Source organism: Alosa alosa, chromosome 11 (assembly GCF_017589495.1).
Source record: "Alosa alosa isolate M-15738 ecotype Scorff River chromosome 11, AALO_Geno_1.1, whole genome shotgun sequence".
In the NCBI taxonomy this organism is placed as follows: domain Eukaryota; kingdom Metazoa; phylum Chordata; class Actinopteri; order Clupeiformes; family Clupeidae; genus Alosa; species Alosa alosa.
The window spans coordinates 2,565,606-2,584,367 of record NC_063199.1 but is presented as its reverse complement, the minus strand read 5'-3'; the positions used below and the strand labels follow the sequence as shown (position 1 = coordinate 2,584,367).

The window sequence follows — 18,762 nt, the reverse complement described above, 5'->3', positions numbered from 1 at the left end:
GCATGCTGGCCTACTTTTTATAGCATATTTATAGAAATTATTATCCTGGGTGAACCTGGATGACCCTGTTAGAAAAGTTGCATTTGCTCTGCAAATCTGTCTGGAAAGAAGCCCATGAAGTTTCTGATCTTGCCATTTTTATTAAGTAGGCCTACCTCCACAGCTACCTGCAATTAATTTGTGAATTAAAATCTTACCAAATTGTTTCAGAAGTGCATCAAACCATTTTTCTTGTAAATGAAGGTTTTAAATAGTTCTTTATCCCAAAGAAAATACACGTTTCTGGGTTTTTGGTGATTTGGAAATGGACATCAAAAGGAAATTGTGTTTGAGTGGACAACTGTTAGATAGAAAACGTTAGTGGTCAAGATTCACAACTAGCAGTTATTATGATAGGCCTATAAAAAATATGAAGATCTTTTAGTATGATAGCCTATAACATGTTTTTGGTAGGCTGTTACTTGGGTTGATGCACATGTCTACCATGCAATATTTCCTCTGCTTCAAATACCCACCATTTCCATTAAAATTATGGTGTTATAGCCTACCCTACTACTGTGCTTCTTTTTTCTGATTCTCAAGGTGCTCCTAAGTCTAGTCATAAATAACATCATACAGTTATCCAACAATCACATATTTTGAGGTAGGCCTACACAGACGTGTGCAGAAAATGTCTACATCAACACTAATCGTGAAACTACCATGGAAATTACCAGAGAATGTCTAATAAGGGCTCTGAAATGACTTAGTTGAAGATAGCACTTTTATTTTGGTAGAATATCCGGTGGCCATCTTGGACAGCTAGGTCTAGTACGCAGAAGGACCAGGACACGGGTATCATAGCTGTTTGAGTATGGCGGTATTTGAAAAATGGAAATTGTAACAGGTCTTACGGCGACAGTTAGCAAGCTATTGCAGTTCTCCGGCTTGTCTGTGAAGAATGTATCTGGGACCAAAAATATGGAAGAAAAGGCATTAGAAGTTTATGGTAAAATGACCATTAAAGTTGTTTATGCTATCGAAGGTTGCTTGCTAGGTTAAAACTCAAATACATGTTCTGTAGCTCCCAATCGATTCGAATGAAAGCTTAACGTTAGGCCTGTCGGCGTCTCAGATAATATTAAGTAAATTGCAAAGGTGAACATGGTTCATCCCCTTGGCATGTTAATGTAGGCTTATTGTTTCTGGCTAGGATAGTCACCCGATAACTGTGTTGTCCGATGGGTGATAGGCTGCTAGCTACAATGTCACACTATCCGACAATATCTGTGTTCATAGACTTCCAGTCAGTCCTGGAAACTTGAACTCCTAATCATAATCCCATAGCTCACGTCATTTATACCTGCTATAAACCATTTCAATTGATATACGATTATGTAAAGACGAATGCACTGATAAGCCAAATTGATCGAATGGATATCGAGAAAATAAGTTTATCGCAGTGACCTGTTCCGTCCATAGCTGACATGCTGTCAATCTTTCAGATTGTATATGCTTTATCTCTCAGACTCACCATTGTACAATGTGAAATCTGAAATCACCTTTGCACTTTCTATCCTAAATATTTTCTTCGAATACATTTTTCTTTGGCCATGATGGTAGGCCTAGACTATGCTACTTCTGACTGTTAAAAGCCCTTTAACAGCTGTCAATAAGCGTAAAGAGCACTCACGCTGAAAAAAAAAATCAGTTTGAGGGAAATATGTTGGATAAAAAGTGCAAAAGTAAACAAATAGTTTTCACTGTACAATACTCAACAGCTAATCAAATGACCCCTCCCCTCCATGCCTCCGAAGCAACAAGTGGGCTTGAAATGTTTAAAGCATAACCAAGACACTATTGGTTTCCCATTTTAACACTTTGTATACAGTCCTGAGCCAGGACTGCGGAGAGACATCTGAGTTTTTTTGAGTCCGTGACATACTCAACATATTGGATATGCCTGTAATTCAACTAATCTCTTATCTTTTCTTAGATGTTATCCGTACTATTCGAGATCCAGAGAAACCCAACACTCTGGAAGAGCTAGACGTTGTTTCTGAGAAATGCGTTGACGTTCATGAACTTGGAGATGATGAATACCTCATTATCATCAAATTCTCTCCTACAGTACCCCACTGTTCTCTGGCAACATTGATAGGTATGTAGTGTTGTGTAGAATAAATAATGTTGAATACCCTGTTGAATACCTAGAGATTGACACAGTTTTATTTCAGTTAGCCTAATAGCTGGTTTGATTTGCATTGAGAGATGATCTTATGGAATGTACCCCATGCCAATCTCTAGGTATGGTGAAAGGTATGTGATGATGTGGGGCTATTTTAATTCCAAAGGTCAAGGGAACTTTATCAGGATGCATAGTAGGCTACCCTGGATCCATGAAATAACTGGCCTTTAAAAATAGAAATATGCCTGCCTCTATGAGAATTTAACATAGGGGTTTGTATACTTATGCCCCCTGTATTTTAAGGAAGAACATTTATTTATTTACAATACATTATTCCTTCACAAAGAAAATTGGTGTCCTTAAAAGTTGGATTTTTCCTCATTATTTTAATTAACTTATTTAATAACGGGCCTTTATTTTGTCTTTTCCTCACGAAATTGCACTGTGCCTACTTCAGAGGGCACTGTTCCCTTTTTTGGCCAACCATCAAATGCTTGACCTCTTAAGAAAGCTCAGACCCTGTAGTTTCTTAGGGAACAATGAAGTACTGAGTTACAGAGGCTAGAATATAGTTTTTTCTTTCTGCCGGCTAACAAGCATCTCTGAACTGACCACATTTCAGCCTCCAGGTCACTTGCTATGACTTATGACCTAGCACCAGGTCTTGTGAAACTGTGTGCAAAAGTAGATCAATATAGAATGAAAAATGAGTACTTTAGACTATTGTTTGGCACGGTAAGCTCATGCGTTTTGTAAAATGCCCTATGGAAAGTTCCCATAGGACTTTTGGTTACGCAAAATGTATACTGACAATAAAAGCCTTACTGTGTGTCAACCTCTTGGTATAGAAGCATAATCCTGGTCTCAAATGAAAGGAAACACTGAGGTTTCTTGTAGACTATTTGGACTATTGGACTACACAAAATATGAAATAGTTACACAAAAGTCTCTTTTTTTGCATATTCTTTGTTAGTTCAATGGGTGTGTATAAGATGGACTATACATCTGCACAACTAATATTGGATAAAACAACATGAATATTCAATTTCTATGGATTCCTGTGAATATTTCAGTACCCAATATGCTGCATCTACTTATTGCAGCATATTGCAGGATACACACTGCAGCTAGAAGGTAGGGAAGCACCAAAGGCGGAGGAGGGCATTTTTGATACAAATTAATTGAGACATAGTAAGATAATCTGACAATGTAAAGCACTATACAGATTGTACATGAAAAAGGTTGTCATGTATGGGGTCCAAGTTTTCAAATGGTGTATTCAGTAGCATTACTATGCTACATAGCAATGGTGCATACAATTGATTTAGAATGTTTGGGGGGGATCGCTGTGCGATAGGAATGTCTCAAAATTATGTCATCCACATATGCGATTCACAAATCCACAAATGCGATCCACAAATGCAGAATCCAACGCCTCCCACACACAAAACCAAACATATTTATTTGTAGATGTCAAAAATATATTTACAAATACACGCATATTTGTACAAATTACTTTATATATTTGTGTGTTGGTATTTACAAATACACATATATTTGTGCATACCTCTTCGAGTATGTACAGATCTTTATGAGACAATTCTACCCCCATACCTACTCAGCATCATTGTAATAACACTGAATCCGAAATTCAGATGTTTTGTATTACTTGCAGGCACAAATATGCTTGTCATACATTTTCCTCCACTCTGTAGTTAGCTGACTGTTGTTTTGTCAGGATATATGGTTCAAGAGTCAATACTTTTTCATTGATACGAAGGACATTTACCAACATTTTCAACTAAAAAACTAACTTGGTTTGTTTTACATGATCGAGATATGACAGAGATTTTGTAGATGAAGCTAATGGTTTTTCTCTCCATCACTCACTTGTAGGCCTCTGTCTTCAAGTCAAATTACAACGATGCCTACCATTTAAACACAAGGTAAGCACTTTTCATTTGTTTCCATTTAATTACAGCGAAAATATCTAGTGTACCAGTTACCCATCTGTATTACGCCTAGGGCAAGTGTTGGTTACAGATCCCATCCTAATCTAATCCTACATGTATTATGGTATTTATGTATTTGTTTACAGTTGGAAATTTATATTTCTGAAGGAACACATACAACTGAGGAAGACAGTAAGCACTCAAGTTTTTTTATTATTTAAATATTAACTTAATAACAATACCCAAAATATCTTGATGAGAAATTCTGTCTATAAATCTCAGTCATGTTTGTAATGGAATTTAACTTTTGTTCCACTGCAGTTAACAAACAAATCAATGACAAAGAGAGGGTTGCTGCTGCAATGGAAAACCCTAACCTGCGGGAAATTGTGGAACAGTGTGTAACTGAACCAGATGACTAGGGCTACCCTGTTGTTACCGTCTTTAACTACTGAAATCATACTTCAGCTGTAAGGTTTCATTCTGTTCTCTGATCCCATGAGAAACCTGTTTCTGTGATGCTGTCTCTATAAATTATATAAAAATTAAAAAAGTGCACTATCATATTGAACTTTGCTCCTCTAGCTTCATAGAAAGAAAGAATAAGAAGAAGAATATATACTCTTTTGATCCCGTGAGGGAAATTTGGTCTCTGCATTTATCCCAATCCGTGAATTAGTGAAACACACTCAGCACACAGTGAGGTGAAGCACACAATAATCCCGGCACAGTGAGCTGCCTGCAACCACAGCGGCGCTCGGGGAGCAGTGAGGGGTTAGGTGCCTTGCTCAAGGGCACTTCAGCCGTGCCTACTGGTCGGGGTTCGAACCGGCAACCCTCCGGTCACAGGTCCGAAGTCCTAACCAGTAGACCACGGCTGCCCAATAGCAATTTAATCTCCAGTGCAGAAGAAAATCCCAGAAAAATGAATTGAAATCCATTGTGGATTTGGGTGGATTTCACTCAGGTGTATGATAACAATGTATAGCATTAGAACATTTAAATCACTAAGCTCTGCCACACCATACACATTTTCTCATGCTTTTACTGCTGCTTCAGAAAGCTACACGTATTGGCAGCATATTCCTGAAATTTAATTTATATTTTATTGACTTTTATTGTGTAAATTTAAAGATTTCCTATTTTAATAAAATTACCATCTGCCTTTATGTAGAATGACTGAGAAGTGTCACTAAGTTTGATTAGTTTGTATTTGTTTTAGTTATATCCAATGCTGTGTTATCCAAATATCAGTATCAGTAGTGGGTTCATATTAAACATATTCTTTACTTCTGTAGTTTCAAATGTTGGTTTTGTCCTAATGAACGTTTCTCATGTACTTTTTTCTTTAAACTGCCTACACACAAATTGTTTGCATGTGTAACGGAGGTCGTCTCTCCCCTCCCTCGATCACTCTGCGTTGTGTATAGTGGAAGAATGATGGACGCCACAACCGACCGTTGCTTTGATATTTATTGCTCTCGGAGATGACAAAAGAAAGAAAATAATCAGGCATGGAGTGAGCCAGGCGCATCACAACTCCTCTGCCGTGGGACAGTTGCAAAAGAGGCAGAGGAGGGGGCTACAGTACATCAAAACTTAAGGGGTCCCGTGGGAAACTATTCCTGCCACACCAATGCCACACCCCCTGCTACCTACTGTACCTCAGAGGAGTGGGAAAATGCACAAACTAGAACTTGTACTGTACTGTAGAAAGGGTGGGGAAATTCAGGGAAGCATAATTACCCCTGCTACACATATCACTCACAAGCAAAACCCCATAGATTATAAAATGAAATCTAAAATTATAGGGGAGGGCATACTTTCTGTGGGATAAACAGTATGAATGAGATCCAGAGTTCCTTTGAGAGGATGAGAGAAGCGTAAAGGGCAAACATCAGTGCAGCTCAGTGCCTGGTTTCTTCCACACACACTGTTGGGAATTGTGGCCAAACAGTTCAGTCTTCGTTTCATCAGACCAGATGATTTTACTTCTCATGGTCTGAGAGTCATTCAGGTGCTTTTTGAGAAACTCCCGGCAAAAAATGGCTTCCGTCTGGGCACTCTACCATAAAAGCCTGATTGGTGGAGTGATGCACTGATGTCCTTCTTTACGCTTTTTTCTCAAACGAACTCTGGATGTTTTTCATAGTGACCATTGGGTCCTTGGTTTCCTGTCTGACCAAGCCCCTTCGTCCTGGATTACTCAGTTTGGCTGAGCGGCCAGATCTGTGGAAGACTGTTGGTTGTTCCAAACTTTTCAATTTGAGAATGATGGAGGCTACAGTGCTCTTGGGCACTTTCAATGCTGCAGACGTTCTTGTATCATTCCCCAGATCTGTGTCTTCACACAAACCTGTCTCGCAGGTCTACAGACAATTCTCTCAACCTCGTGGCTTGGTTTTCACTCTGACATACACCATCAACTGTGAGACCTTACAGTATATAGAGATGTGTGCCTTTCCTTATAATGTCCAGTGAATTAATTTAAGCACAGGTGGACTCCAATCAAGTTGTAGAAGCATCTCAAGGACCATTGATAGAAGTAGGATACACCCTGAGCTCAATTACAAGCGTCATAAAGGATCAGAATACTTATGTAAATGGAATATTTCAGTCTTTTATTTTTTATAAATTTACAAAACACTCCAAACACCTGTTTTTTTGTGGAGTGTTGGAGTATTGTGTGTAGATTGATGAGAAAAAAATAATTTAATCCATTTTAGGATGAGTCTGAAACATAAAATGTGGAAAAAGTGAAGCACTGAATACTTAACGTATGCACTGTATATGAACCCCGAATAATCCTTTATGTCCTTCAAGACCACAAAAGAAGAAATGCTCCATCCCTCATATAGAAACAAATTAAAGTAGTGTATGAATAAACTGCATAACCCAAAAAAGGTTCATTAGAAAGAAATGGTACAATGCAATTGTACTGAACAACTGACTGACACCTATTTTCCCTGGCATAAATAATTACTTCACACTATGATCATTAATGATAATTAGCCTAATATATGATCTAGTTTAACTACACATCTTACCCACCATACTTTTTTGAACTTGTACAATAAAGATTATCAGTATGGCGGTGATTATCCTTGACATCTAGTAGCCTAATCAGCCTTATGCATAAAGCAGAATCACACCACAATCACATGTGATTCAGCTTAATGAACACATCTAAAACATACATTTTATTTCTGTGACATACTCACACACATCAATGATGTTTTAATTGTTTGGCAAACCATACTTAAAAACCTTGTCCATTTTACTTAGGGAGCCCTCAGTCAACAAGAGGTATTACAAGTACAGTAGGTAGCCGAGAAATCTAGACGCGCCCCTAGCGGCAGCAGGGTTAACTCAGTGATTTTCAACCAGTGTGCCATGAGAGATCAGGTGTGCCGTCAGAAATTGTCCAATTTCACTTAATCGGTCCAAAAACATGTATTATGAAGTTGTTGTAAAAAGTAGGCTATTCCATTGTTGAGCATCTGTGCCTGCAATGTAGTGACTTGCTAAGTAAATAAATACTCTCATGTCAGTGGGTGGCACTAGGTAGCGCAATAATGACCTTTTTAATTAAGTGATGCGCACAAGAAGTGACGGTGAAAAATAGAAAGAAAGCTAGATACCGCATTGGGCTCCAGAACGTAGCCTACGTAAATACCGCTGCCATCATGGTGGGGGCAACGATCACTGGAGGTCAATGGAGAAACAGTTGTCTCTGACTGGAAATCAGGCAGGGGTCTCTTATTGTCGGCAAGTGTTAACCATAGGTGTTTGCCCCAAAATGACAGCTGCGTTCACATAGCCTATATCTAGAACTCGACGGACAATGTGGCATCTAGCGTTCTAATATCTATGGGTTAAAATACATAAAACAGCGATACATGAATGGGCCTAGCCTACTTGAAAAGGAAAAAATGCAGACTCTGAACTTAATTGTAAACAAATGTAGACTAAATTGTAATTATTTTTGCTGTATTAGGCTACAGTGTGCAATTGTGTTGCCTTTTTGGTTGGTGGTGTGTCGTGGGATTTTTTTGTGTGTAAAAAATGTACCGTGGCTCAAAAAAGGTTGACAAACACTGCACTAACTGAAGTCTTCTAATTGGATAGAACATTGCACATAATGTACATCACTGTGATGAGCATTGATGCACTAATCAATGGTCACAGATTTTCACTGATCACTGCCATTCTATGAATAAGGTTTACTGGTCTTATGTTCATCATATTACCAACTTTTTAAAACTGTTTACTGTCCATTTTTAAATCACTTTGGACAACGCGTCTACTAAATTCCATAACCGGAATCTGTGCCTCAAATAACCAACAAAGAAAGTTAACATTCCTTAATTTCAAATTAACATTCCTTCAATTTCACAAATAAAATATAAAGACACTGCATGTGTTGATTCACAGGAAAGAAGTACATTCTGGATCATACATATAAACAATGCTAAAATTCTGCTCAATTTATGTAGACATGCATAGATATTATGTGATTCAACCACAACCACTTACAAGGCAGTGCTAAGAAATCTGTTCAGGAAAGTGGCTAAAGATTCACAATACTTAAAAGGTACACTATACAAGATTTTCACCTTAATATAACCTTTACGAAGCCAATTTGATGGTAAACGAACTTGTAATAGGCGAATCGTTCACCTAGCATAGATAGGCCTACAGCATAGAGATAGCGAGTCGCTACCGAGAAAACCAGCCATACATCTTCAAGAGCGGTGGCCCAAAAAAATCTTGCGAGAATCGTGAAACATTACCTTGTCAGTAGATATAGCTCTTTGGGGATAGTTTTTGCCTGTTGTTAATCCTTCACCTTCACAACAAAAGCATTTTCATTGTGCATAGTCACGAGACGTTTGCTATTTACAACAGCAAAGTAAAAGATAAATATATCGTGACTCTAGAGGGAGCTCTACAGCTGCCAAAAATACCTAAACATGCATAGTGTACCTTCAAGAAATGTATCCTTTTCACAGACATCAATTATACACTACTCACAAAAAGTCAGGGATATTCGGCTTTCGGGTGAAAATTCAGGATGAACCTAAAATCCACTATAACCTTTACAGGTGAACTTAACGTGACCTTCTCTAGACTTTTGAATGTGCATGTCCAACAGTCCAATGTTTCAGTACTTTCTGTACTGAAACATTACATTTCACCCGAAAGCCAGATATCCCTAACTTTTTGTGAGTAGTGTATATATCATTGAATTATCAGCTGAAAACATTAATCATGGTGACCCATATGCCGTAAGACATGGAAATCTACATTTTAATTCAGAAAAGTACTGAAGGTTCAAGTTTGCTATAATAGGCAGCATGCACGGTACATTGTCATCCCACATGTCGAAGTCACACGCAGAGAGACACCCTCATTGGCCGAGATGAAAATGACAGAGCCTTTTCTCAAGATCAAATCAGAAAAGGAAGAGGGAGCAGCAGCAGTTGCCTCACCACTGACCACAAGCAGGATGCCAGCACTGTCCACTGGGTTAATTGTGTATTCCTTTACAGCAGTTGGGATCTGTTCATTAACAAAGTGACATGTTTGACTTTGTTTTTTTAAAGCTTGCCATCAAGCCATGGTATTGTTGTCATCACAATCATCCTTATTATTACAATTAATTTACTAACACAGTGTATTATGTTTTTAAGTCACACTTATACCAGTACTGGTACTATGGATCAGAATAAATGTACAATGTAAAAGAGTTTCAGACACATTGCAAATTAACAACACAAGACAACACAACACAAATTCTGTACTTATGACTTATGGCAAAATCGGATGTGCCGAGCTATAATGAGCTACTTTTTTATTTTCATTACAAATCTAAAGACACCTAATTGACCCTTTCCTGACCGGGACCAAATTGGTATTTCCTGAAGTAACTAATGATATTGAAGATACCAGAGCCATATAAAGGGACCAATTTTCTTTTGTTTGCAGGCATTACTACTGCCATTTACCACAGACACTTTTGATTTCGAAACTAATGTCATCTCCTCTCTTTGATTGGTAGAGATCGCCGATGCCATGGAAATGTTTATGGCACTGTTCCCGCCGCTATTGTCTCATTACTCCCTGGAATCAAGATGGATACCAAGGCTGTCAGAATGTGTGGCCGTCCGATAAAACTGTTTTCTCATCATGAAAGTTGAATTTACTCAATGGAAACGGTAGGAAGTTAGTCATCTTCTTGTTAACATTAAAATAGAAGCATGTTAAACTATCGTTAGGCTGCAAATGTTCGAAATGTGTAAGTTTGAAATGATCTGTTGTATGAGTCACGTCGTACTGTAGCTGGTTAGCCTAAGGCATGGTCTAGAACTCTTTTCCAGACGTGTTTGAAGATGATCATGTCTGGTAGTTTCAACATGAACAAGGCTTGATGATGAAGGAAGTGTGAGAAGAATTTCTGTGTAAACCATCTATCAGACAAGTTACAAGATTCAGTTTGATGGCTAACGTCACAAAGTTAAGTTCGAGTCTGCGCAGTACGATGGGAGGGCAACTGAAAAACTGTTAAATTTGTGTCAGTGCCCCTCCCATTGAAAACAACGGAGTCTATTCGTCCATTTCTTTTACTGTCTATGAGGCTCATGGGAGTCCTTTTCCCGTCAAATACCTGCAGAGCTACGGAAAAAGAAGAGGTACAGGAGCTGGCGTGAAGGCAAGAGTGAGATGTGAGAGGCAACGGAGGACTCATCTGGACATTCAATCAACAGGCTACGTGTCCATACTTAGGTGACAGGCTGGTGGGCTGTGCCGGACTGTAACTTTACGACATCATCAACTGCCAAATTCGGAGGATGGTCCTATTGACCATGATCTCTCCCGTAATGTTAAGCTACGACAGCTCGGGAGTAGAGTGTGCAGGCTTTTGCTACTAGAAGTGCATAGAGACATGACCTGCCGCCTGCGTGGCTGAGATAGATCATCCCAGATGCAGCGGTCACACCTCCTGGCTCTGGGCTACCGAGCTACCACACCAAGACCCCTCTCATCCAAACCACCAGTATGTACTGTAGGCCTTCAAATGTACAGATCATGCATGTGTGTTTTAGGCATAGTGTAGGTCCTATTCTCTGACTGAAAGTGTGCAGAAATTGCGCATTTAGTTAACAGTATTTACAACATTTTCATGGGAGTGACACCCCAGACCCCCACTAAGTTTTAGGCTACGCCTTGAATGTGGGGAAAGCGCACCATGTGAGAAAATTGTAACGAAAACAATGCATTTAGAACGCGCTTACAGTATATAATAGGTTAAGGGAAAGTGCCACAGTAAACGACAAGGGTATAGGGCCCGTTGGCACAGTGTCACACCCAACCCTGTCTCTAAGAGCTTTGCACAAAACTTCCTATGCCTAAATTCCTATCCTATAGTATCTGCATGTACAAATGGTTAATAAAATCTCTTGAATCTTGGTTCTCCACACTGGTGGCTGAGGGAAACGTAAACGCATTCTGAGCAGGCAGAATAGTATCTCAGTGAAATGAAAATGAGTGGAGATACTATGTGGATACGGCCAGGCTAACATATTTGTCCTGTTATACTGAAAATCAAAGTGATTAGAGGCTCTTCTCTATTCAATTTCGCAACAATGGTCTACTTACCTCAATCCTCATAACGGAGAAGTCAGGAACAGCCGGATCATAGAGGTGGACAAAGGGATCGGAGCAGTATTGCGTACAGGGGAAAATTTTAGAGTCGGCTGGACCAGGGGTGTAGTTGAGCATCTCACACAGTGTGTTGACATCAATGTATTTAGGGGTTAATCCAGCACGCACTGTATTATCCGAACAGGCCATGCACTCAATGCAGTCTGGTAGAAGAGAAGAGAACTAGTTTATTTAATCCATTCAGTTACACACCTATTTGGTATCAATTTGGCTTTCCTTCAATCAACTGCACCAAGAATGGTCGTAATGACTGCTGACACAATCTATGCACAGTTGGCATGGTAATCATACCAATCATGGTTCATCGTATACCTCTCAGATTAACACTGTTCTATTCTGTAACACAAACGCTTCAGGTTTTGTAATGGCTTTCACCAAGGTTTTTTTTTTTAGTTTGCTCCTCTTCATTTTGTTCTGGATCTGATATCCATGTTAAACAACTGACATCACAGGACTATTATTAAATACAGACCTCCACTTAAGTAAGCATGTGGCTCACTGGCCCCCAGGAACATGGCTTGACCCGGCTCCAGAATGATATGGTTGAGAAAGTAGATGGAGAAGCATCCTATATCTCCTGGGTACTGAGCATTTAGTCGCAGCAAAAGCTTCCCATGACTTCCTGATGTATCTTTACCTGTTTCTTCTACAAATGGGGAAATCACTTCACATGTTAAATCTGTTCTTACTAAAAAAAGAAAATATATATATAAAACATTGACCACTGACAAACATAACATAAGCTATTGAGATCCTAGCATTCTGTATCAACTACAACTAAACTCATATAAAATTGAGTATCATCTTGAACCTCTGGTTCAAAACAAACAGGTTAATGCTGCAGTGTTAAAGGGATATTCCACCATTTGGGGAAATACACTCATTTTCCACCTCCCCTCCAGTTAAACAATTGAGTTTTACCTTTTTCCAGTTCATCCAACCGTTCTCTGAGTCGAACTGGGGAAAGGTAAAACTCAATTGTTTAACTCGAGGGGAGGTGGAAAATGAGTGTATTTTCCCAAATGGTGGAGCACAGCTGGCATCCTAGTACATAACTCAGACAAGCGGAAAAATATTCACCATCATCTGTGATTCTTTTTACCAGCATGTTGAGCTGATCAACAAAAACTTTCTTCTCACAATTCATCATTCTGGTGAAGCACATCTTCAAAGCCTTTGCAGCGCGGTGTGGGTCCTCAGCACTGTTCTGTAATTCCTCTGAGGCTTCATCTCCTATTAGAGTATGAAACTCTGGAACAGCTGAAAACAAGACAACCTCAACTAATATCAAACTGATTATAATGTATTTCATTTAGCTGAGCACTGTTCGGGGTATTGATCCAGTAGGCCATTAGACATTAGACCATTTTTGGGGGAACAAAGAACAGAAAGAGAGAGAGATAAGATGTGTAGACTAACAAATAATTAGGGATAGCCTATGCATAAATTACCTAAAGAACATTAATCAGGACCTGCTACTGTATCTGGCTTCATCATCTCTCACTTGGGAGGGTCCCAAACTGTTTTGAACTGTTTTCTCTGTCCCCTCCATCCAACTCTCACATGAAATAAACGGCATGTTCCTTTCTCTGTCTAGTTTTGGCTGTTGAATTTGGAAAGTCTGAAACATTAGTCCATTGGTATTATTTGTTAATAGGCTGTTTTTTGTAATGAAAACGAAAAAAGTAATCCTTCCATCATATGGAAATATAACCGAGAAAGTGTGCTAAAATAGTTGAATCTCACAATTTTGTTTTTGCATAATTGCACAGAGAAATCAGATTAGTTCGACTGAATGTGTGAACTGGTTAAAATATGTGAAAAACGTGTGAACTGGTTGAAATATGTGTATCTATTAAGCATTTTCTAAGTTCTTGCAACATACTTAAACTTGATTCCAAGGTGTAGGTAGCCATACTTACTTTTCAGAAAAGTTGAGATTTCCTCCAGTGGCCTAAAGCCACATAGACCCTCAAACTGTGTTAGTGCTATCGCCATCTCAGGCTTATGGTTGTTGTCAGGATAGTGCTCGGGAAACTTGGCATGTAGCTGAACAGCCAACTCCTAAACAAAGAGTTGGTGGTGGTCAGTTGTTGTTATTCCAACAATATAGGATAAAGGATTATATTTGCCTCACCAGTATGGTCAAATAGCAATCTTTTACCGGGACCAATATCCACAAAGCATGCATATGCAATGGAGTAATACTTTATAACAAACTAGTACAGTGTATTTTGTATAACAACAAAATACAAAAATCGCTATACTGATTTCTGTACACCTCTGTACTTACCCTGTTAGGGTGGGCCTGAATTGATAATGCCGTTTTCACAGACAGGACTTTAAAAAGAAATGGCAGCTGACCATGAAAGGTCTTTTTGACCCTTGACCCTAAGCATGCTGGATTTTCTGCTATCCACTGACCAAGCGTCCTCTGTGGTATCCTGTTGTCTTTGATGCAGGCATCCCCTTTAGAGTGCGCACCCATCCAGAGCTGAAACACACATCAGACGTCCAAGAGTCCAACAAAAATCTAATTTCAGCATCATTACTCTTCCATGCCACTACAAAAAAAACATTCATTTTTAAAAAGTATTTCCTTTTCATTCAACAGATGGAATTTAGTTAGTTCATTGCCACAGTATTTTCTAACAATTACATTAATTAAAGGGGCCCTATGCAGTTTTGGCAATTTCTTTGCTGTTTTCTCACGTTTTGCCTGCTCCCCCTACAGCTTCGGAGTAGATATTTTACAAGACTCCTTGCTCGGTCAGTCTGCCATTTCCTCTCTGTTCTTCCTTGACAGCGGTTTTCTCGCTTTCTGCTTCTTTTTCGCCGGCTCTGCCCTGACTAAATGTCTGAGAAACTCCATCGCTACCTTGTTCTTATAGCTAGCCGGTGCCTAGTGTGTATATGTGTAGTGCCATAAAGCAATATATTGCCTTGCGAGACCAGAGACTCCCACAACACTTTCTGACTCTGACGCTGGTGACTCGCCAGAAGCTGCAAGGCTGTTTTTTCCACTCACAGACATTATGGTGAAGCAAGACAGCCACTATTCAACCCGGAAAAAGTCATATAATCATCTCAATGACTTCGAAGCTTTTAAGTTAAGGTAAATTAAGCAAAAACTGCATAGTGCCCCTTTAAAGGTTGTATCAGCGATGGCGGGGTAACGCCACTTCTGTTGATGTTCAAACAATGTTGGAACACTTTATTTTGCCTTTGAGTGGTTGCCAACACTTGTTGGTAACAATTGTTCATATCTCGGAGCCTAGGCTGCCTACAGAGACGCGTTTTTTTGACGGCCTGCTTATGGGGCAGGGAGCTAGCGGATCGTTAGGAAAGATTAGATGAATGTGATAATTTATGTTTGGGCCTTTTTTTGGGCCTGAAATCGCTGATACAACCTTTAAGAATTAACCAAGATAGTATAACCTCAGCATATGGTTGATCGTGTTTAATAAAAGCCTGAGGATCATCTCCAACAACCAGTTTGGCCACTTCACTGTCCAGTCCAACCTTTCCCCAGGCGTAGTTTTGTACCACACATGCCAAAGGAAATACTGAAAAGTAAATAAATAGAAGTCAACAAATAAATTTGTTTAGATTGAATTGTAAACAGATGAAGAAGCATTGTGGAGTTTTGGCCTAATTTTTGACATGAAATACAGAACAGCATAGTGCATTAATGCCTAAAGGACACAATAGGTGTCACGTTACCATCTTCCATGAAAATGTATTTGAAGTTAATAAGAAAAGTAGTTTCTCACAAAAAAAAAAAAACATACCTCAAAACATACTTGACAAAATGTTGCATAAGTTTACTAAAACAAACTCTCCTCTCCTCTCCTCTCTCCTAACTTTATGTAATAGAAAATTGTAAATTGCAGCCTGATGGCATGCATCCCTCCTCCTCTACTTTTGCACTACTTTTTCACTGTCACTGTCTATCTACTGTGGAAAAGTTTGAATTACTAATGTTTTACTGTATCATTTCAACTTTCTTCACCATGTTATTATTTGTTCATCTTATATAAATGCATACAATATTTCCATGTAAAACATGCCAGTTCCTAAGATGGACTGTGGACAAAAAAAATGGCAACAACATAAAAAAAGCCATTCCTGATTTTGTAACTACCACTCAAGTAACTTCACTGAAAATGAGGACTACACTCAATGAACCTCTGAGAATAATATAGGTTGAATGAATGAATGATGAATGAATGATTGAAAAGTAGAAAAAATGTATAGGCCTACACCTAGTTCTTTTGCTGTAGGTCTAGATTAGAAGGCCCATATTTACTGCTTTTATTTTCAGATTTCTTACAGTTCTGCTTTTAATAGGCCAACTAAATCCCTATAATCATCAACTTATTGTAGGATACCTCATCTGTATCACTGACAACTCCAGTTGTTTTTAAATGTGCCAGAGATAAAGTGATTTAAGATGCCATCAGATTACATTCCCCAAGATGCTATCAGAACACGTCTTTTTCGAGATATTGCCTCTATTACGATACAGTTCTCCAAAAAATCCTAGCTCATCTTCTGAGTTGACTAGACTACAGTAGGTGTCATAATGTAGCCTACACTACGGTAAAACAGACTGAGGTCATAGCACAAGCTGCTGTCGTATCACTGCAATTAGTCAAGCTTCAAACAAAATCAAGCCGAGACACATCAGCCCTTGCGTTGTCAGTCAACTGGCAGACATGTATAACATTATTAGAAAGTTACACTTCACAATTCAGTTGCATAATCTGTAGCTCAGTGAGCTGCAAGTTAAAGTTGACGAATTAAAATAACCACTTGCTACCGGAACCATGACCAAACACACGTAGCATCTGCACTGACTGCCGCCACGTATCGCCCTAATTCCTTTCCTTTTATTTCCAAACAGACATATTTGATATGATAAGATATTTCAAAGTTGGTAATGTAAAAATGTGGCATTTACCTCTTATGTCCTCCATCTCTGCTGTATAAACTGCAAACAAACCAAAGTTAGCTTTCAATGACTTTGGAGCGTTCCATTCTGTGAGTGGGGGAGTCTACCGGAAGCTTGTAGTTTTTAATGTTAGCATAACACTTCCTGATTCTTGCGAGAAATAGACTGTATTTTGGAAAAAATTCCTATGGAAAAACGATTATTCCAATCGTACCGCAAAACATACCAAATACTCTCCGGGTAATGTTCTCGATGTATGTGTGTTCTTGGGGTTTGGGAATAGGCAAAACCAGAAAATATAGGGGAAACATTTCTGCCACCGGAAGTCCTCGAGGACGCCACCTCGTGGCTACAGTTGCTCCTTCATCTTTGTTCCATCCATAGACTGTATGAACAGAGCCGTCTACGGACATTCTCTGGTTCTCTTCTTATTAGACATTCTCTGGTATGGCTGAGGTGCAACCGGCGGCCGCAGATCCCGCCACCGCCAGACTCACCAGCGGCCTCGGAGGCCGTGCAACCCTAGTTCTCCATGATGTCCTTGTGTTTGACATATGGGCCAGACATGGCCATCACACATAGCCTAGCCTACCTGGTGGTGGCATCCAGTGGCGCCTGCAGGAATTAATGGTATGGTACGCACACCCATCACACACAAAACAAAATCACGCGTGGACAATATTTGTCCGTTTCCCGGTTTTAGGTCCGTGCATTGGTCAGCAAAATAGTAGCCTACATAGCACAGCAACATTCACATGCAATAATACAACAACGTATACAATGACCTATTCATTTGGACAACTTGATACAGCCCTATACAGGCTAAAGTTACCTTTAGTTTTGTTCTAGCTTACCGTGACGTCTGGCTTTAAACAGCTTTGTAATGCAGTTTAAGGTTCTGACAAGCAATTGCCTGTTCTTGCCCATCTGGAATAACTCCTCTAGCTTTGCTGCATCCATCCTTTCTGTTTTCGTTGTTTAAACTTGTGATATCCATGATGGTGTATTGAGTTAGTGAATTAGCTCAACATTGTGTGCTGATAACCATATATAGATAGCCGAGTAAAAGAAAACAACAAGTTGCGTGCCTGCGTGCATATTCTCTTTCTCTCCTGCTCAAACAAAATGTGTGCGCGTTAATTTTGACAACGTGTTCACTAACTTTATGTAATAGAAAATTGTAAATTGCAGCCTGATGGCATGCAGCTAATGGGATACACGGTCCATAGTTGGGAAGGTATGGTGGGCCAATTTGGTGTGAATGCACACACAAGGGAAATTTCCTCTTGCTGTTGAGAAGTCTGATGGTACGCAGTGCGTACGGACGTACACCTGCAGGCGCGCTTTTCCTGAGCACCTCCTCTTTTTGCAGTATGGTTTACAATATCAATCAAATCAGTCCGTGAGCTCTATTTTAATGATCTATAACGGAAGTATCTAAACAGGTGCATGTGCGCTTGTTCCATGGCGGATTGCTATTATGATGCGGGTTTGTCAGGCGCAGGCAGGAGCGGTTCACAGCGAGGATTGTTCAGTTAGGAACCGTTTGCTATTGATTTTTCTTTTTGACAAAATGTAAATACAGAAATATCACAAAGACATACTTTCCGATGTTTTGGGCTCACTCTAACTGAATCACTATGAATGAATGGTGATATTTTTGCAATGTTCTTCTGTCAGATAAGCTCTCCTCTCCCGTGCTGCTGCTTGGGCATTTGGGTTAAATGCAGGGCTCTCTACAGTGCGCCCATTTCACTCGCACATGCGAGTAAAAATGATGGCGTGCGAGGTCAAAAAAATATTTAGGCGCACTGGTGCGAATGACTTCTAAACATGTCAATGTTTGTCTACAAAATACACCGCAACATTAAGAAACATTACTGGTGCAAACCATAGAATCACGTCGCGAATGCAGCATAAAAACTACAACTCCCATCAACGTTAGCAGTTTCGCGTTGTGACTC

At 39.5% G+C, this 18,762-nt stretch overlaps 2 protein-coding genes and 1 long non-coding RNA gene across 3 annotated transcripts; 2 read left to right on the top strand and 1 right to left on the bottom strand.

The window, feature by feature from the left end:
• The first annotated feature begins 791 nt into the window (after positions 1–791).
• On the top strand, positions 792–4,690 carry ciao2a (cytosolic iron-sulfur assembly component 2A). The gene is made up of 5 exons (XM_048256472.1): positions 792–988; positions 1,976–2,140; positions 4,064–4,113; positions 4,266–4,311; positions 4,441–4,690. Exons 1-5 carry the CDS (start codon positions 871–873, stop codon positions 4,539–4,541), a joined length of 480 nt encoding a protein of 159 aa, XP_048112429.1. The 5' UTR covers positions 792–870; the 3' UTR covers positions 4,542–4,690.
• Positions 4,691–7,666: 2,976 nt separating this feature from the next.
• On the bottom strand, positions 7,667–17,772 carry mpi (mannose phosphate isomerase). Its single transcript, XM_048256468.1, has 9 exons — positions 17,653–17,772; positions 16,808–16,837; positions 15,283–15,410; positions 14,138–14,338; positions 13,767–13,908; positions 12,925–13,104; positions 12,317–12,490; positions 11,779–11,987; positions 7,667–9,681 (listed from the first exon to the last, which is right to left on the bottom strand). The coding sequence occupies exons 1-9, from the start codon at positions 17,756–17,758 to the stop codon at positions 9,463–9,465; spliced, it is 1,389 nt and encodes a 462-aa protein (XP_048112425.1). The 5' UTR covers positions 17,759–17,772; the 3' UTR covers positions 7,667–9,462.
• Positions 10,047–11,589, top strand: LOC125303017. The gene is made up of 2 exons (XR_007195001.1): positions 10,047–10,337; positions 10,793–11,589. It is a non-coding gene; the product is annotated as an uncharacterized LOC125303017 (long non-coding RNA).
• Positions 17,773–18,762: the final 990 nt, after the last annotated feature.

Excerpts from the sequence above, each read along its gene's own strand:
- ciao2a (XM_048256472.1), top strand. The coding sequence starts at position 871 with ATGGAAATTGTAACAGGTCTTACGGCGACAGTTAGCAAGCTATTGCAG. Across the intron at positions 989-1,975 it reads AAAGGCATTAGAAGTTTATG|ATGTTATCCGTACTATTCGA; the intron begins GTAAAATGACCA and ends ATCTTTTCTTAG. Across the intron at positions 4,312-4,440 it reads ACATACAACTGAGGAAGACA|TTAACAAACAAATCAATGAC; the intron begins GTAAGCACTCAA and ends GTTCCACTGCAG.
- mpi (XM_048256468.1), bottom strand. The coding sequence starts at position 17,758 with ATGGATGCAGCAAAGCTAGAGGAGTTATTCCAGATGGGCAAGAACAGG. Across the intron at positions 14,339-15,282 it reads ACGATCAACCATATGCTGAG|CTCTGGATGGGTGCGCACTC; the intron begins GTTATACTATCT and ends TGTGTGTTTCAG. Across the intron at positions 12,491-12,924 it reads AAAAAGAATCACAGATGATG|AAGAAACAGGTAAAGATACA; the intron begins GTGAATATTTTT and ends CCCCATTTGTAG.